This window comes from Vidua macroura, chromosome 5 (genome assembly GCF_024509145.1).
Source record: "Vidua macroura isolate BioBank_ID:100142 chromosome 5, ASM2450914v1, whole genome shotgun sequence".
Lineage (NCBI taxonomy): Eukaryota > Metazoa > Chordata > Aves > Passeriformes > Viduidae > Vidua > Vidua macroura.
This window is the reverse complement of record NC_071575.1, coordinates 4,221,680-4,247,484: the sequence shown is the minus strand read 5'-3', so window position 1 is coordinate 4,247,484 and position 25,805 is coordinate 4,221,680. Positions and strand designations below refer to the sequence as shown.

Below are 25,805 nucleotides of genomic sequence, written 5' to 3'. Positions count from 1 at the left end.
ATTCTTGCTGGTTCCAAATGTTATTTAAAGTTATTTAATTCTGCTGGGAGGAAAAAAAAAAAACAACCAAAAAACCACAACTCAAAACGAGCAGTATCACAAGAAGTACGTAAACAATAAAATTACACATGCATACTGGGAAGTCATCTAAAGTAGTTAATGTGATCCTTATATACTTTCTGATTTTCTACTTGCTCTTTTTTTTTTTCATATTCAGATAAAGAAAAACAAAACACACCCAAAGAAAGGCAATTCTAAACTGCTGAAGTCTTTTCTTCTCGAAAGGCGTTGTTAGCCTAAGAGCTCATAGTTCTAACAGTGTCTTAAAAGAAAATTTAAAAAATTGAGGAATCTGAATGTTTGCAACCACCATATTCAGAGGTGGTTCATTCATATTCACCAAATTTTATATCAAATTCACCTTATTTGATACCCAAAACACCTTTTTTGGTATCATGCACAGACCTGGCTGAATAGAGACACTCCCAGCTGATACAAAGCTGCAAAAAACCCACAATGCCAAAAGGCAGAGATGAAGTTTGCAGTATTCCATGAGAATCCTCCAGGTCTGCATGACACTGGAAGCCTCCAGCTGTATTTCTGGATAAAGCCTTTTTCTGAGACAGATACTTCAGAAAGGGACATGGGTCAGTTCTACACTCCAGTATGACCCAAGCTCAGTCTCCAATTCTCAAATGCACCTGAAAAAGCAGATCCTGTCCCCTGAGATGGAAACCTAGACAAGAAGTTTGGCTTCATTTCTCTACAGATTTCTCTCACTACTTTTCCTCTTCTGCTCATTGTCATAAAACTCAGGGTTTCTTTCTGAGTTTCTTCTATCTTCTTACCACTGTTGTTCTTGGTAAGCAGAATAGACTTTAAAACAGCACCTCCATTCTTTAACAACAACTTTTCTTCACTCCACAAAAGGCAAGTTTATGCCTTCTGAATAATCCCAGAAATCCCTTACAGTGCAATACAGTGAGAAAAATCCAATTCTGCCAGCATTACTTGGCGTAGATGCAACCAGAAGAGAGGGCAGTGAAAAGAAACCCTGAATTACCTCAATCCTTTCTGCTTTAAGATAAGCCTCAGCTTGTCAAGCATAATGCCAATACTACAGTTTTCTTAAGCACCCAGAGTTAACAGATGTTGTAAAAAATATGCCTTTAATTTCTGTAAATTGCTCTGACAAGTAATAAATAAGAATATTTTCAAAACTTCTACTTACCTTTTCATAAATAAAATATTTTCCCCATAACTAGAAAATCGATTATCAAGATGGCTTGAGATGCTTAAGGATTATTTTTACCCACCAATTACAGAAGTTCTACATGTCAAATGAAGTCTTAACTATGTGTCCTCATCATCTTTAAATTGCACTCTCAGATAATCCATCACAGACACCAATTATGCATGTATTTAGTTTCAAACTCTTTTGTGTAGATTGCAGTATCTTCCACACCAGCTCATTCTGAAATAATACCAATTAACTCAGTAGAATCCCATAAATTATAAAGGCTACATAAATTATGAAGGCTACAGGATTAGAATTTGCTATCTTTAAAGTCTGTTTTTCCTGCTATGTGCTCAACACATTCATTTCACTGAATCTGTAAGAATCATAAACTAACAGCATGCAACCAGAGTGTGACTTGCTGTCTACCAGTTACTTAGTGTAGGAAACTCCAGCAGTTTCTTGGGGTTATTTGATTATGTGAATAAAGAAAGTAGCTCTTGACTTTTTGGGGTTTTTTTCCTATGTGTTTAGAGCTTTTCCCAAGAAATGGCAGCAAATCCCCCCTACCCTTGCATGGGGCAGGAGCAACTGTTTGACTCATTACAACCTGCAGCTAAACTGACACTGAAGAACTTTCACAGATGAGGCTACTGAGCTGTGCCTACATCAGTGCCCACAGTAAAGAAGATTGAATAATCATTCATGGATGACAGTTTGGGTTCTCTGCGCCCACAGAAGAAATGCCTCCTCAGCAACAACTGTGTATTCCCAAACTGTAGTAAACTGGCACTTCAGCAGCAGATGCTAATAAAAATATACATAAAAATCCTTTCAATCATTTATTCTAGTTGATTTAAAACCTCATGTGTCTTCTGCCAAGTGTAAAAACATTTTGGAGTCATACAAATGAAATATATAGCCCATGGTGCAATAAAATGAAATCAGCACATAGGAGGGATTATCCATTTTTATTTTCTTTAGAAATGGATCAATGAAATCACTGTGCTCCAGGAACACGCTTAAAAAAAAAATTACACCAGGTAGCATTCCCCTTAACAAATTTTCACATTGCTTATAATTATGCAGATTGGACCTGGAATAATAGAAACATGAATCCAGTGTCACCCCAGAGCTCTGTGCCAGCCAAGTACATTCACAAACCCCCACCCCCCACCCCAATTCCTCGAACACCTGCAGAACCCCATTTCTCTATCTAGCTAAAAATATTCCTGTCAAAATAGAAAAAGATTTTCCTACAAAAATTTTGGGGGAAGTCATGACACTTCTTCTAAATTGCTTTGCAGACAACTAAGTACGATGATCAGTCTTCCCGAAGCCTCCCTTCCCAAGATTTGAGCGGGATTTTCATGTTCCTAAAAATAGTCCAACATTGCCACCATGTGGTCAGGGACGGGCGCGTTCCCCGGGACAGCTGCGCGGGACGGCTCGGGGAAAACCAGGGACAAACACCTCGGCAAGGAGGAACCACGCTGCAAGGGAAAATGGAAACTGCATCCTGAGAACTGAGTCCTTATGCCGGGAAACCAACTCTAAGTATGGACCAGGGTAAGAAAAATAATTTAAGATATTTTGTGATTCATTCTTCAGTGTTGTGACGCTCCCCTTGCTAAAGGCACAATCCATTTCTGCTCACTTTTTTTTTTTTCTCAGTACAGCATGTATTTGCCAACAAGGAAAATCTAAGTGTATCCAAAATGCCTAAGACCATTCATTTCTTCAAACATAATCATACTTGAAAATTTCAAACTCTTCTTCCTGGAGTTCAGGAAGCCATGGAAATGGATTAAGAGATGATCTTTCACATAGGCTTTTTCATTGCCGCCTTCCGCACACTGAAGAGATACGCTTCATAAATAATGTTCAAGAAGTTGTCATCATTCTGAAAAACAAAACAGGTCACTGTTAGCAGGATAACTGGAGTAAAGAGATTAGAAGGTTATTCCATTTCATGGACCAGACACTTTTCAGTCTTACTCTTTTTTAAAAAAGGGAACAACAGCAAAGCCCTTTCCTTCACCGAAGATCTGTTTTATTTCCCATGACTGCACCTCGGTAAGGAGCAATGAGTTCACAGAAAGAAGATTTTCTAAACTCACTGTGCATTTAAATAGAGTCCAGTATTGCTGCATAATAACTCAGTGACAATACTGAAATTACAACCCTGCTATTTCTCTTCTTTGCCCTCATTTATCTAGGGACTCCCTTAAGTTGCGTCCTCTATCACGTCAGAGATAATTCCAAGCACGTCTGAGGAATAATGAAACACTCTGGATTGTGATCCTACACCAAAATCCTACCTGGGAAAATCCTTGCACCTTGTTTAGCTCTTTTAGGCCTAATACTCCCTAAGGGATGCTGCTCCTTTTGCTGTGATGCTAAACTTTTTCCTTCTGAAGAACGTTTTGCAAGAATGAGTCAGCCCACATTAAGAAAGAATGCTATAAGTAGCTCACATAAACATATGAGGATAATTACAATAAAGATATTATTTAAGGAAAATTAGGTGCATCCAAGATTGTAGTTTTATATAATGGAAAATGACAGCTAACAAATTGGCAGTGAATAATTTCAAGGTAACTCAGTTAATCCTAACTACCACCAAGAATAGCAGGGTTAAATATGTATTTTATAAGTACAAGGTTACAGAGGGTAAACCCCAATCTTCCTTGAGTAGTTTTTCCTCTTTAACTTAATGTATGGTTTTAATAGTATCCAGACACTCAAAGTATGTAAAGGCAAGATAATGTGATGTTTTTTAAATCCCAAAATAAAAGTACAGGGAAAAATGAGAAAGCCCTCCAGCTTGTTAAAGATACTATTTATTTTCTGAATTTGTAACTTAAATAACATTTTAAGTAACTTACAATAATGACTTTTAATTTTATTCCAAAGCCATACAGGCACATAGTTTTGACCTAGATACTGGATGTGTTTCTCTGCCCCTTGTGTTCTGCAGCCAGGTTTTTAGTTATGTAATCTCAACTTCTACTCTTCAGATATTACTCACACAGCAAGATAAGGAAAAAAAAAATCATAATTATGCATCATGCCAGAGCAGTAAACAATCATCTCATACATAACATTGTTAATGCTTTGTCATAATTAAACTTGAAAAACTGCAGCAAAAGGAATTTTTAAATGTAATTCTCTATTTCAAATGCTAAACTGAATTAACATACATTCATGTTATCTAGCCCATATTTTAAAGTTACTCACACTCATCCTGCAATTTTAATCTCCCATCTGAACTCCTCTTAGTGCTTACACACATCTCGGAAGTATCTGGCAGCTAGGATAATCACCCATTATTTATCCTTGGCTAAAAATATAATAGATGTCTCTCTGGCTCAGAGGCTGACCTTACAAAGCTTTCAGTCATCTTTGTTCTTTTCCACCACATTTATTACCTCTCCTGAACCCCAAATCAGATGCATTTATCAAAATGCAGTTGAGGCAGCAGTGTGCAAGGAGGGAGAGCCTATAGCATCACCCTGGCACAAGTAGCCCCACTTCCAACACATATTTAATTATTCACTTTGCCTTTAGAAAAATACAACAACTACAGGGTGCTTGTATCAAAACGGGCAGCGGGGTTTGAAGCAAAGCGGGAGAACTCCTGGCACTGTACCTGGATGAGGTGTAGGAGTGTTTCCTGCAGCTGCATCTTGGTGATGGAGGTGCTGCTGGCCACGGCTGGCTCTGGGGCTGGCAGGGGCAGGAGCAGGCTGGCCGAGCCGGCAGCGGCCTCGGGGTTTGCTGCTGCCAAGCGCCCGCTCTCAGCAGCTTTGGGCGGAGCGGGCGTGGGCTGGCTGAACACCATGGGGGACATCAGCAGGGTGGGGGTCACAGTGGCAGGAATGCGCTGAGGGGACATGACCTGTCCGGGTAAGAGCACAGGCATCAGTTAAAGCTGTCTGCTTCATTCCGTGGGAATGGAGATGCTGAGAACTGCAGAGAGACTGGCAGCGGGCACAGACTGCTGGAGAGCAATACTGCCATGTAAAACTCCAGCTCAACACCACCTCTAGGATCTATTTCCAGATGAAAAGGCCTTCCATCCAATTTGACATTGCAGACATGGAGTCAAGTGTGATAAATCTATCTGATAGGCAAATGATCTTAGGACAACAGGATTTTATTACAGGAATCGGACAACTATTAAATATCAGCACTTAGAGAATGCAGCTGTAAAGGCTTCCATGCAGTGACAGCAAGCCAGGAATTTTAATCTTTGAGAACATGAGACATGCAAATATCACTGTTAAAGACTAACCCCTGTACCTAATATTAGAAAGTATTTTCCAATTATAACTTTCAAATTACTTTATAAATATATGTATGTGTGTATTTTACCTTCTCATTTTACTTAAGGAGAGAGAAACCAAAACCATAGATCCAGTGATTTAGCTAAAGATCCATAGTGAGCTCATGGCACTGTCAGAAACAGAAGAGACACACAACCAACACAGAGCTGACAAAATCAAAGTGGCCCTCAGAGAGAACCTTGGTGCTGCAGCAGTTCCCTCAGTATCTTAGCCACACCAACCTGCACATCTGCCAAATAATTTTCACCTTCAAATTTTGCAGTGAATCTTGGAACTGTAAAACATGCAGGATTAGCAAATACTATCAGATATAATATTAGCAAATACTATCACATGTAATATACAACATAACAGAAAGTTAATTCACTCAGCTTTCAGATGTCAGCTCTCTCTCCAGGTAATTCCAGTAATAAATCTTATCCTAATCAGCCATTTTCTTGCTATTCAAGTATCCAATCTTTTTAAAGTACAGACAAAGGCATTGATACAAGCTCACCAAAGCTCCTCCCTTTTGGACTGGAGCATGATTCATTGCTACCATATTAAGGTGAAAGGCTACTGAATCACTTCATTCTGTGTCCTGGATTACATTTCAATTTTGAAGAAAAATTAAGAATTGAGGTTGATCTCCTAGGTATGCAAAACCACAGAGATTATCATTAACGAATAGTCACATTTTTGTAGCTCGTCTTTCTCCTAGTTATGACTGTTCTACCCAAGACATTTCTGAACAACGTTTGTGAGACCACGATACAAAGAGAAATAGAAACAAAGAGGACTGAGATTTCATTCTGTTTTATGGAAAATTTAAGGAAGCAGAAAGACTAGGGGTCAGGAAAGAAAGCATGCAACATACACCTAATGCAGAAGTCTTGCTTCTGTTCCCCCCAATATTTACCCAGTTAAGTAAATATTGTGTCTGTTTCTCAAACACACAGTACTACAAAACTCTAGACTACAGCTTTCTTCCAACCCCACAGTACGTAATCAAAACAGCAATGACCAGATCTGTGTTCCAAGCCTCTGACTGAGCAGATGTATTACAAACTGACTGAAGCTTTGCACACCTATGCTTGAAAAGCAACACTCATTTTAGAAGAAAACCAGTATGAGTGCAAAGTGACATCCCTCTGTAGAGTGAGACCTTCAGACTCTGCACAGATCTTGTCCTGCCTGTGGAACACCAACTACCCCCAGATACTCATCCCAATGCTTTTGCTCTACTCATCCATGCTGCTGCAGCAATTTCTCTTTAATTTACCTCCAGCAAAATTGGCAGGGCTTGCTTAAACAAGATGATTCTTCCTAATGTGATTTCAAGAATGCATATACAAAACTGTTCTACAAGGGCAGAAACCTCCTGCAAAGGGAAGGTTGGAGCAGCTGGAGGAGATAGTGTCCCACTAACACAGCTTAATCTACAGCAGACTCTGCCAGCCCCAGATAACACGGCCTTCGAAGTCAAAAGACATTTTTCTCATTTGCCCAAGGCAAACAAACGAAATCTGAGACAAACTGTGCCCTTAATAATACGCAGCTCCTCCTGACAAGCACATGTTGTGGTTTAAAAGACACATGAAGAATGCTTTGTCTTCTCTGGATAGAAAGCTCGGTTAGGTAGGACATGCCAAGCATATGGAAACTATATGGAATGAGCAATATTGCCATCTGCTGGTGACACAGCCGACATCTACAGGGTCATGCAGAACTTCAAATACTTTGTCAGAAGAATAGAGTATATGTGTCTTCTTTCAGTGCATAGCATTTATGCCTGTCCTCAATGTTAGAATGTATTTTTTGCTAACAGCTCAAGTTCAAAGCTTCTGCCATTGAACAAACCTTTACAAAAAAAAACCCCATGGATTGTTTGGTGTTTGTTTTAAAAAGAAAGCAAAATTTTCATTTGAGACTCAGTTCAGATCACCTTGAGTCACTGGGACAACTGACACCCACCAGAAAACAGGATGCTGATCTTGGCATTACCAGTGCAACTCCTGCAACACCACACTTTTGCAGAAGGCACTGTAAATGCTCTGGAGGGACACAAACAGGCTTTGGACCAATCTTTTAGCTTTGAGTAACTTCTCACCAGTCACAACAGCCCTTCCAAATTTCTGTTGATCAACTCCTTACCCACAGAAATGGAGCTGCTTCTTCATCCATTATCTCCAGCTGTCAGGTCAACACTTAAATCTCTGAGTCACTAATAACAGAGTAGGAGTTTGCCATCAGCTGTGCAGCAATGAAGTAAGAACAAGAAAAATGTGCAGAATAACTTGTGCAGTATCTAACATCCTTTCCCTGAAGCTCCAGTGCTCACTAAGATATCAGATTGGTGCTCTGTGTGGCTGTTGGCAGCTGGATGACACCATAGCTGGCACGAACCAAGGAGTGCACTGGGTCTCCTGCAATGCAAACTGGCACCTTCTGTTGTTTCCTGCGTGAACAGAATCCCAGGTGGATCAAGTGCTCCTCTGGAACATCAGCACCCAGTGTGTGCTGTGGGCCTAAACCGTTTTCAGAGGCATTGCTTACAACTGAGAACATACTCCTAAGAATGGTTCAGGAACTTTAAAGGCAGTTAATTAAAATAAAGCTGGCGTCAATGCTAACATTGCTTTGTCTTTCAAGTTTAATTTAGAATATTTTAATTGATGTTTAGCTACAGAAGCTGAAATTACTTTTTGAAACAAGTTTAATGCACCTATTTGCATTATACAGTTGCTGAAACTGCAGTCAGGACAACAGAGAAGCAGTGCTGTGATGCTCACACTACAGACACTGGGGTTTCATGCACATACTCAGAAGATGTAACATTATGTACAAAATACATTCTTGATGGAAAAATGCTCCAAGAAATGCGAAAAATGAGCTGCAAGATATGCGGTCCTCTGAAGAAATGATAAATGTGTGTCTGGGTTATTGTAAGCCCTTTTAAAACCATAATTCTGATTAACATAAACACTTAAGCATGCATGTATCTATAATCAGGATAACACATGCCTAACACTAAACATATCCCTAAGAGCCCACTGTAGATTAATGCTTTTTTATTGTCTCTTAAGCACACATTACTCACTGTCTGCATAAAGAATATTTCACAAAACAGGGCTGGCACCAGACCAGGCTGAACGCTTCCAAGTATTATTCTTTGGCTTTTGCTTTTCTCCTTTTTTTTTTTTCCCATTTTTTTGGTAACTGGTCTCTTCCTTTTCATGTGGGAGATCACAGTTCTTGTACCATATGGAGATGCGGCAGAAGCCAATTTAAACTTGGACTTGTAATGTGTCAGTTGTGGAAGGGACTATTGCTTACATTTTCTTAGTGCTGCTGATGGATTTAGGGTGTTCCTTTAATCTGATTTTTCCAACAACAGACACTGCTCAGATATCTCTCTATTCCTGTCAATCTTTTGCTTTTTCTGTATGCTGAAGCATAGTAGGAGAGGCAATACCAAAAGACAAATAATTGCAGAGAACAAACCTTTTGCTGCACTTGTTGTGAGAATCTGCTTTGATCAATTTTGCATGAGCATGTGCAGATATATTTGTGCCAATTCAATTTCACTCAAATATCTACTCTGCAGGCATGGCAGCACTTGAAGCCTCTGGTCTACTGCAAGGATAATATTATAAAAAGATTAATGTTGGTTTTAGAAGTTGGTTTTTATCTTCCAGGTTGTTTTTCAAAAGCAGGCATGTTTTGTGTGGCTAATTCATGGCTTCCAAAGGAACAGAGTCCTTCCTTCATTTTTAGCCTCCCTGCTTTTTCTTTTGTGGCAATCTGCTGCATGTGAAAGAGGCCATTCCTCCCAGACTGCAGAGCTTTACGTGTTCTAAGCAATAATTAGTGACACTTTCATTATCCTTTTTAGTATATGCATTAAATCTCCAAAATTAATGCATCTAATATTGTGTTGATAGCAGCTGTGGCAGCCTGTGAAGCCACTCCTCGACAGCCTCAGTCTCCTTGTTCTGCTCACAGCCGTGCAAAGGAAGACTGAGAATCTCAGTTGCTGCTTTTTTTTTTCTTTCAAGGCAAACTTGCAGCAATAATCACAGTGAATGAGCCTTGTTCCACAGAGGACTTTTCTCACAAGCTGCTGTTCTACCTGTACTCAAGCAGTCAAACTGTTGCAATTGCAATTAGACCAGACCTCAGGAATTGCCTTTCCACATTGCAACTAATACTGGCACTACTTTAATTTTGTATATATGAAAAAGACAGTGCTTTGTCATAGCAGCATCTGTAGGGATTTTTCATATGAAAAATATATCAGCATATTTTGTATTTTTTATTCATGCATACTGACTTACAATGTAGAGCTTGGACTTGCCTCATTTCACTTTTACCTTCATTATGTCCTCCCTCATGCTATTAGTACATGTACCAGTGAATCACACAATTTCTTACATTTAAAGCAGGCAAGTTCCATTCCCAGTAAAAACAAATCAATTTGTTTGACTTTGGATCCTCCTTTTATTCTTTAGTTCTCCACCGGAAAGTCAAAGTTACCATCTGTAAGCAACTGATTCTGAATAATTTCAATGACTAATCCCCAAAAAACTCTTCCATACAGATTCAAATCCTACTGCATTAATTAAAAGAACAAAAATAATGATGGCTATTTGCTGTATGAAATTAATATTCCTCCTACCTCTCTCATGGAATTAGAAAACTTGACCTGTCACAAACTTAGTGACAGATGTGGCTCTTTTATTATTACTCTTTCAGCCTCTTCATGTATAGAAGAACTTTCTAGCATGTAGCAAATATCCTGTAGTCTTTCAACCAGGTTTTGACAGAATTAGAAAAATAGAATAAAGGAGAAAAACAGAATAAAACAGAAACACAAGAATGGAACAGTCACAATAGAAAAGCAGATTTCAACTTTACAGTGGAAAGGGGAATACTTGGGATCAGTAACTTCTAGACTCCCATACAAGTACCCCACAGCCTATCCCCAAAAAAGGAAGCTGAAGGGCTTAGATGCATTCCCAGACAGGACATGTAAAGACAGTATAGTGTAGAAAATCCCACTGAAAATGAAGTTGTTAAAGACAGTAGTTGTTGTGGATGGGACATTTTGTAATTGCCTATGTTGCTTTTCTGAAGAACTTAAAAATGTACTCATCAGAGAGATACAGTCTCTTAACATCTCCTGAATTTTTTAAGACACCAGTCTGACTTCTAGGATCAAAATAAACAGAATTTTTTGAGGTCTTTTAGGCAGAAGACCTTTTTTCAAAATAATACACAGCAAATTAAAGAAAGATAGCTAATGAATATCTAGAAGTAGCAGGTGTGGTATAAGATAACTAACTGAACAATATACAAATACTTCTAAAAGCTGCTGTTAGAAAACAAGGGATCTTTTAAGTATCTTTAGCAACTGGCATACAAAAGAATGCACATCTACACAGAGAAAGCTACGACTAACTTTGCAGAAAATAATTATTAAACCCAGAATATTACACTCAGCAGCAAGCAATTACACGTAACAGCCCAAGCATGGGAAGTGAAAACTAGGTGACTTTTCAAAGGGGCTCTGGAATAACCCAGCACTGCAGTATTTCTGGTCATTGTTGATGCGTAAGAGATGTGGCCTTCAGGATTTACAATATCACATCTTGGTAAATCAGAACTTACTCGATGTTGGGAAAGTGTCACCTGCAAAATGAATCATGTGCAACATGCAGCAGGACAACAAAGGCAAGACTAACCTCAGAAAACATCAAGTTTGAAAGACTGCTGGATTTGCATTCATTTATGATGAAGTAGTTCCCCATTTACCTGGAAGAGAGTGCTCTGTTTTTCTGTGCCTGGAGCCTTTTCTATCCAGGAATCCAGTGGTTTCAGGGTATTGGCGTTCTGGGTAACAACTGGGAACTTAGCTGCCAACGTTGGTCTGCTGGATACATGGAGCTGCTGTTCTTGTTGCACTATCTGGAGCTTTTTCAATAATTCTTGAGGTGAAATCACCCCAGAATTGGCTGCTTGATTGCCAGAGAGAGGAAGTGGCTGTCTGGGAAGTTTGGATTGTTCTTTACCAAGTGTCTGAGCCTCTAAAGTCTGGCCTGGTAGGGACCCATTGAAATACACCAGAGGGGGCTGGTTCATGTTATTTACTGGTGCAGCTGGTGCTCCAACAGGAGCAGGAGTCCTGCTGAACATGGAAGCTGTCGAGTTCACAGGTCCTGTGGCACTGGGCTCCATTTTAGCCACCGACCCTGACTGACTTTGCAACTTCTGCAGCAGGCTCTGAGTGCCAGCAGCGTCCTGAGCTCTGTGAGGCGCGGCAATGCCGTGGGAAGTCACAGGCTGGAAGAGGCCCGTGAAAGTCTCCCCCACGGCGGGGACGCTGCCGTTTTCACAGAGGCGGCTCTCGGGGAACTCGGCGAGGGGATGGAGCTCCGTGCCCCGCACCATGAGCTTCTGGATGGCGGGGCACAGCTGCTTCTCTGCACAGGGGGAGTGCCTGCTGGGCTCCTCGTAGGACAGCGAGCGAACCACACCCTGCCTGACAGGGAGGTTCTCCTGGTGCTGCTTAGTGAGTGCTTCTGAGCCCTCTGCCTTGTCCTGTTTGCCAAACAGCGCTGTCAAAGACAAGTGCTGCGGTTCAGGATCCACGTTCTGTGAGGGGACAAAGGAAAGGAGTAAACACGGCTCCCTCGTGCAGAAGGGACATTAAGCGGCAACAATATTTAGCCAGCAGAATTCAATGAAAAGCTCAGAAAACTGCTATGATCTTTTTTTCCCCAAGAGGATTTTTTAATAGTTTTGTCACATAGAAAGGGCACGAAGACTGTTGTCAAGCTGCTAATGTGGGAGAAAAATCAGTGAATCTGAGACATAGCAGTGGCTTTGCTTTAAATAGCATGAAAGAGCATCTTTTACAGCCATCAGTACAATATTAGTAAGAGACATAAATCTGCCTGTGTATGAAGTAGAGCCACTTCTTGTGTCTCTGCTGGTGACAGCTGAATTTAATTTTTACAATTTTGCACTGTGATTTAGCTTGAATTTCTTTATTTCAATTATTTCCTCTGAAACAAACAAACAAACAAACAAAAACCCACAAAAAGTGTGGTCCTGCAATTGACTAGATCAGCTTGTGACCAAAACAGCACCTGGAATTTGAAAGACCAGTATTTCTTTCTTGCATCTGTCTGTAGTTTATATGTTTCCACATCATACAGTGGGGGTTAGGGAGCTTTTACAAACCAGACTAGATGTGCTTTAAAATCATTCCTTACAGTGGTTCCATCTCAAATTCTTGCAGTGACCTCAAATCAATGTTCCTGTCACTCAGTGCAGCAGCAGCAGTCAGAAACCACCACGGACTTTACCTTGCTCTGCTGGGAGATTCGCTGGTGCTGATTCTCACTCGGCTTCACTGGAATGGGCTTGATTAGGTTGGGGTTGTTATAGATTGCAGAGGAACTGGTTATTTGTTTGGGCTCTGAGCAGGTCTTACACTGCAACAAGAAAAAAGGATTTTTAGTATGTGTGACAATATGTTTTCCCCTAGTTCCCAACCACAGTAAAATAACAGACATAAACACGTATTCAATAACCAAAAATACTAACTGCAGCACTGATGATGAAGTATTATACTATTAGAAGAACAGTAGCAACTGCAACCTAATTTTCTAAAACCACAAGACATATGTGGTTTTGAAATCTTGATTCCAAGATTTCCCTAGTATGAGACTTCCCTCTAATTTAAATCTCAGTTCTCTTTTTGGCCTTCTGCTTTTCCTGCACTTCAAAAACAAAAAATACTTTTTAAAAGCACCTTAAAAACCAAGCAACAGACATGCTTTTCCTGCATCCAACAGGCAGAAGTAGTTTAGATCCATGAAGGATTAATGTGCCCATAAAGATAATTTAAAATGCTTTTGTCAAAAAGTAGAATAATAACTCTTAACTCTTTTACATAAATCTTCATATGGTAGGAACTTGCAGGATGCATGTACAAGCACAAAAAATAATTAAAGATTTAATCAATTTGTAGGACCAGTAGGATTTCTTATTATGAAAAAGATGGGCAGAGACAGATTACTAAAAGTGATCAGGAACAAAAAATGTCATGTGGAGAGAGAAGGGCGTGATTCAATTCAGAAAAAAACCACATGAGAAAGAGAAATAGTAAATGGAAAAGGAAAATGTGAATAAGATGCTATATATAAGAATATAGTCAATGAAACTCAAAAGCATTGGGTATACACAGAACACTACTGTCAGTAAAAAAGACAGTCTCTTTGAAATCACTGTCACTTGATACAGTTGAAACCAAGAAACTGGAAAGATTTTAAAAATAATTATTTAACACAAAGTTAATTCTATTAATTGTTAATTATTATATTAATTCTAATCCCACTCTCAAATATAGAAAGCTAACCCATTTCTGACACCTATTGCAACAATAAATAAAGACATGCTGGTTCCAGGGCTGCCCAGTAAACCAGAACTGGAGTTCTTGTGGGGACTTAAGGGGCTTTAGTAGGTCCTCAACACTTTAAGTTGTTTGTCAGGTTGGACAGATCCTACATGGACCAAAACTGCACTTCAGTAAGATTACATAGCTTTTTTTTTTTTTTTTTTCCCTTCCAAACCGTTCTCTTTCTAGTGATTCTGCCTTTTTTTCAACATATCTTCTTCTCATTGCTATTTTTCAGCCTAACTTTTTGGGCAAAAAGCACATAAACTTTTTAACACTATGAATAACATACTATTGAATATTTCTCAGAGAGTTTTGCAGAATTTAAATAATACCCTTATTTCCTCAGGATATTTTAATAGGCTGAGTTCTTCAGAAACCTTAAGTACATTAGATTCCTCTGTCATACCCTGCATAATCACAGAACTGAGCATATAAAAATGAGGTGAGAAGCAGCAGTGTTTAACAGAGTCATCACTACATGAGCATATTTTAGACCAAATTCCTCAGCCAAATGAGCATCAGCACACACAAGAATGACATTGACCTGACTTGGTATCATTGCTGTGACTTGATAACAAGGCTAGTAGGTTGCTATCAAACACAGAAGCACATGGGAGAGAAAAGAAGCTTGTGATTATTCCAGAGGCATCTGTAACTATTGGAGCTCAGAATTTAAAGCCATTTTGGCAGATGGGGAGCACAGCCTTGCTGATGAGTAAGTTGGGAGCGCTAGCATGGCATTTTAAGCAACTGCCAGGTAGGCAGGTAAAGAAGATATCAGATGCTATTATCAGCAAACAGCAAAAAGCAGCATGAAAGAAATCCCACCAAGCTCTGTAGTGAGAGAACAAGAGAGCATCTGGCAATATGCCTTGCCTCACAGGTCTGCCCTTTGTCAGGTGTCCTATTCAAAGCTCTGCTGCTACAAAAGATTCCTAAGTAATCAAAAGGTTCTAAGAGCAAGTCAAAGAAAGGCTCAGCAACACTGGAACAAAACTGGACACATATGGTCCATGTGGATCAAAAAGAGCAAGAAAATCACTGAGAGGATTTTGGCAAGTTTGGTAGACACAGATATTCAAAGCAAACAGCTGCTCTGTGTTGTGAGATTCATACTCCACCTGCACACTATGAAGCTGAAAATGCTAAATGCTGGGAGAAGAACTGTGCAGCAGAGTTCAACCCAGAGCTTGTCCTGCAGTACAAGACAAGGCACAATGGTTAAGGAGAAACCCATTTTGTCATGCTTTGCTCTGTACCCTTGCAACCCTTCAACTGGTTTTCTCCCTGGCTGTCAGTGAGGCCAACTTTTTCTTACCAGAGGTCAAGAGAAGGCAAGTATGTAAGAAGTACATTAAAAAAAATAACTCAGTGGTTTAGCATCTTACAGCTCCATCATTTCAAAAAGGAAGGGGAAGCTGTGTATTTTATTTTGCATGTAATGTAACCTCCGAATGTATAAAACAATTTGGGAACAAGGAACTTCAAAATTAGTTACACTCAGTTTTTAAAAACTGAGCAAAATTCCTTACAAGTTTTGAAAATTGATGCTCTTATTCTACAGCTTCCAACACTTTAAAACACTCTTCACTGAATAAACACAAAATTCAAAGAAGAGAACAACATATTTCATAACTAATTTCAGCACATCAGACTGTAAGTAATAAAACATACACTGACAAGAAAGTAGATGTCATAAACCAGTCAAAAAGCACGACTGCTCTGAAACATATTGACATTAAATAGAAAAATGGTTGTCATTGCCTTTATTTATCACACTCTTTAGAAATTTATATTACTAGCAATACAAGAAATCATACACATCCTGTTCATAAGAGGTCAGGCATTCCTAGCACTCATGTCCCAGATGAGGAGGAAGTTTTCATGTTATTTTTTATGTCCTTGGCAATCCCTTAAAAGTAGAAAGATTAAAGATAAAGTAAGAAGTAAATCTACAAAAGATTCTAATGGGAAAAGAGTCCTAAAAGCTATTATTTAAACAACAGAATTTCCTCTCCTTTGTCTTGATTTCTGTGTGCTAGTGCAGAAATGGAAGGTAACGTCTTTTAGATTTATCACCCTCTTTCCACAGAATCTGAAGACAGCCTAATATTTTTCCAGTTTTCCATTTGCAGTATTTTTAAGGTTATCTAATGAAAACCTCTTAAACATTTCAGAACATCTCAAATCTTATTCTCTGATGCCAAGATTAGATACTGATTCAGTATTAAAAGATGGGAAAAATACCGGGTTTTGGAAGTGTTTGTCCACTATAATACAGTAAATCTCTACTACAGAAAATACAAAGGCCCCAAGCTTCAATAGAAACTATATGCAATGAAAAAGGCTCCATTTCACCCTAGCTCAAGCAGTTTGCTATCATCTTCCTGAGGATTTTATTAGTAGCTACATTTCAGAAGAAATAAATGCAAGGAATTTAAGGAGATAAAAAGTTAAGATATATGTACATTTCCAGACTCTTATGGAACACTTAGGAGCTGTATTATCGCATGACAGCACATAAGCAATACAGGAAACAGCAGCAGGAACCTGCAGGCTCTGTAACAATTTGCAGCTTATATATGGATAGTTAAAATTATTAGATTTTTATTCCCCAAAGTAAAACGTTTTTGATTGCTCAATAATAGAGAACATTATTAGTCCATTAGTTACTTCTTTATTTAGAAGCCTCAGAAGACCAAAGCAGCACATGGGCTGAAATCATACTACATTTCAACCTTTTCATTTCCTTCCATTAATGCCTGAAAGGAGCTAACAACCACAATTAAAAGCAGTAACTTCACTGTCAGAAGTCTCCTGAACCAAGTCCTTTGTACAAACCACAGAAACTATCACCGGGTAAATACTTCACCCAGAAACAGGGCACAGCTTGCAGGTGCTCCTCAATAGGCACAAAAGCTCTAAGAGTCAGAATGAAAGGCAGCCTCTGCTGTTCAACAAATAATCATATCCACATCCTCCTTCCAGAACCTGTTATTGACAGCATTAATTTCTTTTGAATTTTTAGCAAATTCTGTCAAAACTTTTTTTTACCAGCCACTTCTACACAAAGTAAGAGAGCACACTGTCCAAAATCACTTTGAGTAAAACTATTCAAAACCCAAAATCAAACCTTTTATGTTTCACAATGTAAAGTGGGAGCAAGTCTCACCTTGGTATACTCATCTTTGGCCTTAGTAAGCATCCGTAAGATATCCACTTCTTTGTTATTAGCAGAATTCATGATCATGGGGGACACCCCTGTTCCTGTGCCCTGTTGTGCTTTGAATTGTTCCTGCTGAGTTAGGCTGAAAGGTGGAGGATATATGAGAAAAAAAAAAAGTACAAATAAAATATAAAAACCACAATTACTGTACAATACTTAATTGAAACTCAAATAATTGTCTTTCCCCATCTACATTAAAATATGCAGTAAAAAAAAAATCGCTATTAAAAGATCTCTATAAAATCATAGTTTGACATGAGATTAATTTTGTCCAATTTTGAATACACTATACCATAGAATAAAATTTCCATAACTGAGTCACAATTTCTATACCCAGAAGGAGCAGGGAATTTATAGTGTTATTCAGTTCTGCTGGTGGTGGAGGATGGCAAACACACACAAATCAGGCATTAAGTACTAGCAAATGACCAATTTCCTGCCCCAGCTGTTTTATTATTATTGTAGAATGCTGAGAATTAAAACACACAGCCAATTGGCTGAGCAACAGGGTATTTTTTATCTATATGAAATACTGCTATTATAAACCACTACACATGGTTTACATTTGCATGAATCCTCTGAAAACTAGGTTTGATTGTAGTAAATTACCAGTTTGAGAGCACCTAATCACCACCAACTGAAACTTGAGCTAGTTAACTAAAATGAGCTGTCAAAAACCTGGGTTTCCTAGGGTTCATTGTTTATTTCTGTAAATTCATCCCCATCAATTATTTCTTGGGTCACAGCTGACTCATTTTAGAGCTGTAGAATATACAGCAAAACCAACAAACCCCACTGAACAAAACCACACCACTGTCACAGTCTGTGTTTCACAGAGTTTTGTCACTGCAAAATGAAAAGCAGCAGGTATTACTTCAAAAAAAGGATATATGGAGGAGAGATATAGCATTTTATCACAAATCCTATCTGGTGTGTCTTACCGCATATAGCACAGGTAGCTGGAATAGCCAATCACTGCCTGTTCCTACCCAGCCCCTTTACTACATCCTCCACATTATAGCTCTAAAAAATGTAGATTACATATGTTGATAAAATCTGTATGACTTCAGCTCCCTCGTTCTCCAAGCAAACATAAAAACCAGCAGGACACAGTCCTAAGAAAAGTGTCCCTGCAAACAGTGCAGAAGAATGAGCCCTGTCCATCCTGGACACGAGAAAAGTGATGCTGAAAAAGCTACCCATATGATATTGTTAGGTTAAAAATACAGCTGAGAACACAGTTCTGTGTGAAATCTTCACCTCTGGCTGGACTGCAAAATTAAAGTTTAAGATTTAGGAAAAAACATTTTTAAATGCATGAAAGCAATGACTTAAAAGCTAATTGAAGTCTTGCTTTAAATGCTGAAAACAAAGTTAATTTTGTATCTATTGCTAAGAAATGAGGATGCAGGAATTCAGCCATGCTGTACAAACTGGACAAAACCCACAGAAATTGTATTAGTATAGCACGGCCTCATGATTTCCTGCACTTACCTTGATATAAGGAAAAAAAAAGAATGGTAACAATATTAAAAAATAAAATCTTCCCAAATTGAAAAATATATTAAACCCCCAAAGAATACAATTCTTCAAAATGGGTTTCTGAGTCACCAGGAAATAAATCATATCAACTGGTACACTCTGATGTAGCTGGAGAGCTGCACTACAAATTAGGAAAAATTACTGCAATACAGTGACTTATTTATGATTTTATGAAATGCAGGCTTGATACTTGCAACAATGTTTGTAAGTTTAAAGTAGAAAGGTATAATAATCCTAAAAACATAAAATGTACATGTATGTACCAAAAAAACATACATAAAAAAGCACAGAAGTCTTGTTTACCCATCACTTACTTTTTCATGAGCTCTGCAATTCTTTGGCATTCTTCCTTATCATAAAACCAAATCCCATATATGGACACTGTAAATGCACATCAAACACAAACTATGAGCATCTTCTCAAACAGCAATTCTTCCTGGTAGATATTTAAATGTGACCTGTAAATTAATCTTAAAAATTATTTTCATCTTATGTTTCCCCATCTAGAAACACAAACTGACACGTCAGAGCCCATAAAATCACAAAAGATCAAAGGCACATCTCTAAGCGTTTAAATTACAAGCTCTTAAATAGTCAATTAAGGCAAAGGTATTTGATCCTTTTCTTCAGAACGCTAAACCAGTGGGGTTTTTTCTTTGAAATCTTTTTCTCTGTCCTTTATTTCAGTTGTCATATCCATTTGACTCCACTACAGCATGCTGCAGGGAGCACTGCACGCATACGGAAGTAGGAAAATCTCTTTAGTTTTCAAAGAATGTTCAGGTCTATCTTACAGAGCATCAGAGCTGCTGGAGTAGGATGCACATCTTTACTTCCCTGGAGATTTGCTATAATTCTGCTCACTGTTTTCTACAGGAGATCCTGGGTTTCCTCCTCCTTCCCTCCCTACCCTACTGCAGGCAAGAGTTGTCTCTTAACTTTACCAGAAATTGGCAGTTCCTACCATGTCTTCCACCACAGTGGTGGCTACATTTCATTTGAAAATGGATTTCATTTGAAATGGGTTGAGCACCTGTTCAAAAACAATTGCAACACTGACTCTGATGATGTAATAATTCCTAACATTAGGAGAGTCCAAAAGCAATAACTCCTTCAATTCCATAGAGCCAAACCCATGGCATATGAAGTGTACCTTGGCTTTGTTAATGTTTGGAAAGAAAATGAATGTACAGCTGCTTGCAAGACACAAGTATATTATTTTCTCCATTCCTCTCCCAAATTTAAAGCTGTGTGTTGTCTTCTATAGAACTAAAAATTATCCCAATGTTTAATACACAGCACATTGGCAAAAAGTCTAAAATATCTCACAAATCAGACATCCTGTAGGCATACAAAAATTAACTTTTAAAATATGTGCTGTCCTTTTTATGATTATTGAAAAGTGTGATGATTTCTATTATTCACCTAAAAAAGGCAAGTAACTTAATATGCACCTGTGGTTCTACAAATGTACAACGTAAGAGCTGAACTGCACAAGTAATCTCAGGTCTTTTAAGAGAAATATTAAAATATGCATTTTAAATCCACATTAATATTCTAGCATATTCCAATGGGTGTTCAATAATAAACTGTGGACCTGTAGAAAAGTGTGTGAACAACTCATAAGGTTCCAGAACACTGATCTGTTATGCAAAATTCACATTAGTATTCTAGCATATTCCAGTGGGTGTTCAATAATAAACTGTGGACCTGTAGAAAAGTGTGTGAACAACTCCTAAGTTCCAGAACACCAACCTGTAATGCAAAATTTTCATTCTTCTGATGAAACACATTTGAAAATTTGTCCAAATCAGAAGTAACTCCATATTCCTCAATGCAACAGCACAGCAAGCAGACCAAGAATCCCAGACAAATCAAATTTGTTTTAATCAAGATTCTTATTCTTTATAAAAGAATCTCCAGTGGAGAAGAGTATTGATGAAATTTTGGCCATCTGCTCCATCTTCCCAAATTTTGTTTATGTCTACCACAGCTTGTGGTACCATCAATTATGCAGCACAGGTTGGACAGCTTCACCTTTGGCCAACAGAACAGACATGTCACAGACTATTGATGAATATCTAATAAATCTGAAAGCTGACAGTCCCTTGGAAATGCCAAACTGCTTCTGGCCAATAGAAGCTGCAAGACTCAAACTGGCTTGCTTCTGCTGTTGATTTACCTCAACTCAGTGACAAACACAAGTAAACCAATAACCAGAATAATGACAGATTTCAGATTTTACAGAACTACAACTAATATTTTGAAATACAATTGCAACAAATACAAATCTGTTTGGGTCACAGAGCAAGGACACTGAGTCTGTGCCACCAAATAAAACCACACCACCACCCCACAACATATCCCATCTTAACTCCAGTTTTAAGTTAGGATACTGCAGATCCAGAGACCTTTAGCCTAGCTGAACTTCAAACCTACCCACATTTACTTTCTCCCCTTGGTTAAATGGTATTTCCAACCCAAATTAGGAAGCACAGCTGAAAGCAAGCTAAGACCAAAGCCAACAACCTCTGAGCTTAGAGCTCACCCAGTCAGTGATGAAATCTTTCAGAAGTGGACAGTCCTACTGTTCTTCCTTCCACACTGCTCCCATCTGTCCAGAGGAGATGGAACACTTGAAATATACTGAGAAACAATCCCTGAACTTGTGGCAGCACAACACACCCCGAACTCTTTTATTCATGTGAGAATGAGGGAGCAGTGAGAACACAGAAACTTGTGGAAATCTGAGATACCTGAAGTAACCATGGCATAAATTCACATTTCAGTACTGTATTCTCCTATAATCTGTATTTAAGAGAAAAAAGCACAGATAGTAGTAGTAAGAAAGAGTATTAATGGCCTCCATCTTGATTAATAATGAAGACAAAATGAAAAAAAAAATTCTTATGTGTGTGGCAACACATAAAACCCCACAACCAGAATGAGAACCTAAGCTGATAACAACCTGGGAGCCTGGCACACTCACAGACACACAATACAATTTCACTGCAAGCTTTCTACCAGCATGAAAACACTGCCGGTTTTATCAGGATTAAACATAAACAGATTACTTTTATCTGCCTTCCCACTCTGTCAGACTGTTTGACAAAATAGAATTCCACATCTAAGTATCATGTGTAGAGTGGTAATTTCATGTTCATGTTAAAAATGAATCACGAAACATCAGAGACACAAAGCAAATTTTTCTACTGCCAAACAGAAGAGGAAACATTAAGACACTTTTAGGCCCAGCTTCAACCATAAAGTTATGTAAGAAGAGATTATTGTAAAAAACAGAAAAAAATAAAAACAAAGTCAAGTAATGAATTGACGACATTAAAAGAAAAAAGTGCCAAAATTACAATGTTGTTAACAAGATTACATAAAACTATGACATAATGCAGCTATGAAATCAAGAAGATCCAATTAACATTGAATGGGAAGCTAAATAAATTACTTAAGTAAACTGACAGAAATTATTAATAATTAAGGGTATCAGTATTTAGAATTTTTAGAATTTCTTAAAGGCAGGCTACTCATAAATCAAAACTGAAAAATTTTACCCAAATCTGTGAAGCTCCTTTAATAGCTCAGTGACTGAATTTCAGGAAGGACACTATTTAAGTTTTAAATCACGACTTCAGAACCAACTCGAAAGCTTCCGCCTTACAATTTTCATTTTTTTGGCTATAGATTTCTCCTGTCCTCACTAACACTAGAACACTTGATACTATTTATAAGCAGAAGCTGACAGCTGCTATCTTCCAGAATTATAGATAACAATTTCTAACCCCTCAATATTTGAAACATTAATTTAGTTATTACGATAATATAGAATTTCTTATCAACTTCAATCATTTCTGTTAAGGATTCTATTAAAAAGAAAGGCATTTCCTAGGATTATTTTTTTTCCTCTTCATTATTCCAGTGATTAGATTTTTGTCTTCTGGATAGACATTTCCATTATCAAAGCTTTTGTTTCAGTGTACCTGCAACACGTGATTTTTTAAGCTATTTCTTCACAGACTGCATAAAGTCTTTAAGCTTGGTAAAAATGGATACAGAAATAACTACTGACTAGAGATTCCCCTGTACCTAGGAACTGTTTTATAGTTGTTGTATACTGTTTTATATTGCTGGTATTAAAAATAAATAAATAAACCCCAATTCTGAAATTTTTGTGTTTTATTCTTGATTCCATGCTTCTTAATGTATTTTGCTCTATGTATAGTCTAGACTCTTGCTCCTGAATATGTAAATCCACACATGGCTATGTGAAAAAGAAGTTTCTGTATCCATGTCTTGCAAGGCAGGCAGACACCTTTACGTTGCTATGTTTAGGACTGCAACAAGGGAAAAATATAAAAAACCTGAGCAGACAGCTGCACACTATCCTGGAAAGCTGAATTCCATCCCAGAGATGTTATGCAACGATACACAAGCTGTGAAATGTTATCTGAAGTGGCTGCACTGGCTGTGTGTGCTTCATTTCCCAGTGCCTGAGTCGAGATCCTAGACCTGGGTGCAACACTTGAGTGTGTGGCCTGCAAAAACACCAATCATCCCAATCCGAGTCTGTCAGAAGTGTTTTGGAACTTATGAATAATAAATACACTGGAAAAATTTGGCTTGAGTACATGAAGTCAGACACTCCATTCTAATTGTAACTACTCTGCCCTAGAATCCAAATTTGTGAAATGGGAAGAATAGTATTTCTAATCTGAGCAAGGTAAAACAGTTCTCTTTGTTCACAAGTTACCAGCTTTTATAGTGATGATTATTGGAGAAAACAATGTGAAAACACAATAATTCTGACTCTAGTGCAGAACTCCAGTGGCATATAACAAAGGCCATACATGAGTAATGAGGAAAAAAACAGAATACTGAGTAGCTTCTCGATGTGAACACCACTCCAACTGTTTGATAGCTGAAACAAAGTCCTTATTGCAAAAGAAGAAAACCACACAATATAAAAGCCCACAAACAGAGAGATTGCACAACCAGCCTTAACTTTGGTATTTCCTAGTTTAGGATTCTGAAAGTTCTTTTAGCTCTAAGTAGGCTTTAAGTTCTTTCAAACACAAAATTTTACTTTTAGATATTTAAACTCAAAACACTAGAAAAAAGATTTCAATTGTATCCTATTCTACCATATTGATAGAAATGTGGCTTATCAATACAACTGGAATTTTTAGGCCTCTTGCTTCTCAACATTGTGCAAAGCTGCACAATACGAAATATGTATTAGGTAAATGTATTTGTTTCTAAATAATGGAATTTTCTCTCTGGCTATATCCTGGTACTTCTGGAAGATTTTAAAGAGAAGTCAAAATTTTAATAATTCCTCAGGCATAAAAATGGCAATAAACTGAAGCAAGGAAAGAGTTTTTCAAACAACAAAAATGTATTTTGCTATGAGCTTAACCTAAATTCCTAGAAAGCTCTGAAAAGGCTCTACCTGTTAAAACTATCAGACACTTGTTCTTTCATTTAAAGGTTGATAAAGCTCCTGATCCACTTATTTAGAGAACTGTTAACAAAAACAGGGAAAAGGATGACTTTTTATTTCCATTATCTCAAATGTTTAAAATATTGTGTATGAACAAACAAGCTACAAAAAAAATCCCCTAAAAAATAACCAAACCAGTTGTTAAAGGAGAAAGAATCCTACTCAGAGACATGTCAATGCAAAGCAATGATTACACAGGGCCATTTTTCAGCTTAACCAGTGAAATTCAACTGAGAAGGGAACTGCTAAAGCAATTTTATTAAAAAAAAAAAAACAAACCACAAAATATGCAACAACAAAACTCCCAACAAAATGAAAAAGCCCCTCCAGACCCCTTTCCCCAAAAGCAAATGGTTTGAGAGTGGGCAGTGATTGGCAACATTACTGAAGTCAATGATAAGTTCGTCACCACCATCTGTTTAATTGTTCTTGGAACTATGCCTTAAAAACAAGACAAAATTTTTGTTAATAGAATGGACCCTGAAATATTCCTACCATCATCTATCAGTTGTGAAAGTTGGGGGACCAATTAGCAGACTTCCAGATAGAGCCAGTAAATATTTCTGGTTTCACGAGGCAAAAAAAGGGACAGCACAGACATGGTGGATGGTTTAATAAATCACGTCTGTGACTCTACTGTGAGAGACTGACTTCAGGCAGATTTTTAATCCAAATTTATCAGAAATTTTTATGAAGAAAAAAATCAACAGTGTAGCAGTCAAACAAAATAGAAAGTCCCCTAAATGGCCTCAAAGCTGAAGTTCTGTTAGTACTGCAGGAAAATTTAAAGCCCATTGATGCACTTATTTCCATAAAGCTCAGCAGATGTAAGAGTCCATCAGCAGGTTCTTTACTTTTTTTGGAAAAGAGCCCAAATGCAAACTGTATTTGCAAGATTTCCCTTAAATATGCCTTCTGTTGATGCTACAAGAATTTTTTAGTCCTGACACAGGAATAGCATCTATGTTATGATCCATCTGGCTTAGAGAATTTTTTTTTCTCCCATACCACTGGTTTTCCAGTCACACCTCTTGCCATTGCATCATCAGTTCCAAATAATTTTTAAATCATGATGGTGCATGACACTGAAATTAAGGCAGGAAGACTGTAGATGCCAGGCTATCAATTTCTTAAATAACAAGCTGTTCTTAAGAAATATTTTTTCTTATAAATAGGCTCTCTTAAATAACAAATGGTTCCCGTTACTATTTCACAATAGACTTCCAAAATGTCCCCGTCAGATGAGAGTTCCATAAGCTAAAAAATACATCCAAATATCCTCATTCAACACAAGCAGGGTTCCTGTGAAATAAGAATCCATCAGAGAAGGGGCTTACTGGAAAACAAATGCAACTCCTCAACACCTGAAATGAGTATTTTTTTAGCTTACCTGTGCTCTATATTCTCTGCTAACATTCTAAAGCTAACAATAAAACATGTCTTCAACACACTGAAATGAAGCCAGGCCCTGATCTACAGAAATCACCTGAGCA

General features: G+C 38.0%; 1 protein-coding gene across 3 annotated transcripts in view; it reads right to left on the bottom strand.

The window, feature by feature from the left end:
* Window positions 1–2,194: 2,194 nt before the first annotated feature.
* Window positions 2,195–25,805, bottom strand: part of DCP1B (decapping mRNA 1B) — a 39,140-nt gene continuing 15,529 nt past the window's right edge. For all 3 annotated transcript variants that reach the window (XM_053978345.1, XM_053978346.1, XM_053978347.1), the window contains 6 exons: window positions 19,115–19,181; window positions 17,205–17,340; window positions 12,936–13,064; window positions 11,380–12,219; window positions 4,890–5,138; window positions 2,195–3,140 (listed from right to left, as the gene is read on the bottom strand). In XM_053978345.1, the coding sequence (XP_053834320.1) occupies window positions 3,060–3,140; window positions 4,890–5,138; window positions 11,380–12,219; window positions 12,936–13,064; window positions 17,205–17,340; window positions 19,115–19,181 (1,502 nt within the window). In that variant the 3' untranslated portion in view covers window positions 2,195–3,059. The remainder of the gene's footprint in view (window positions 3,141–4,889; window positions 5,139–11,379; window positions 12,220–12,935; window positions 13,065–17,204; window positions 17,341–19,114; window positions 19,182–25,805) is intronic.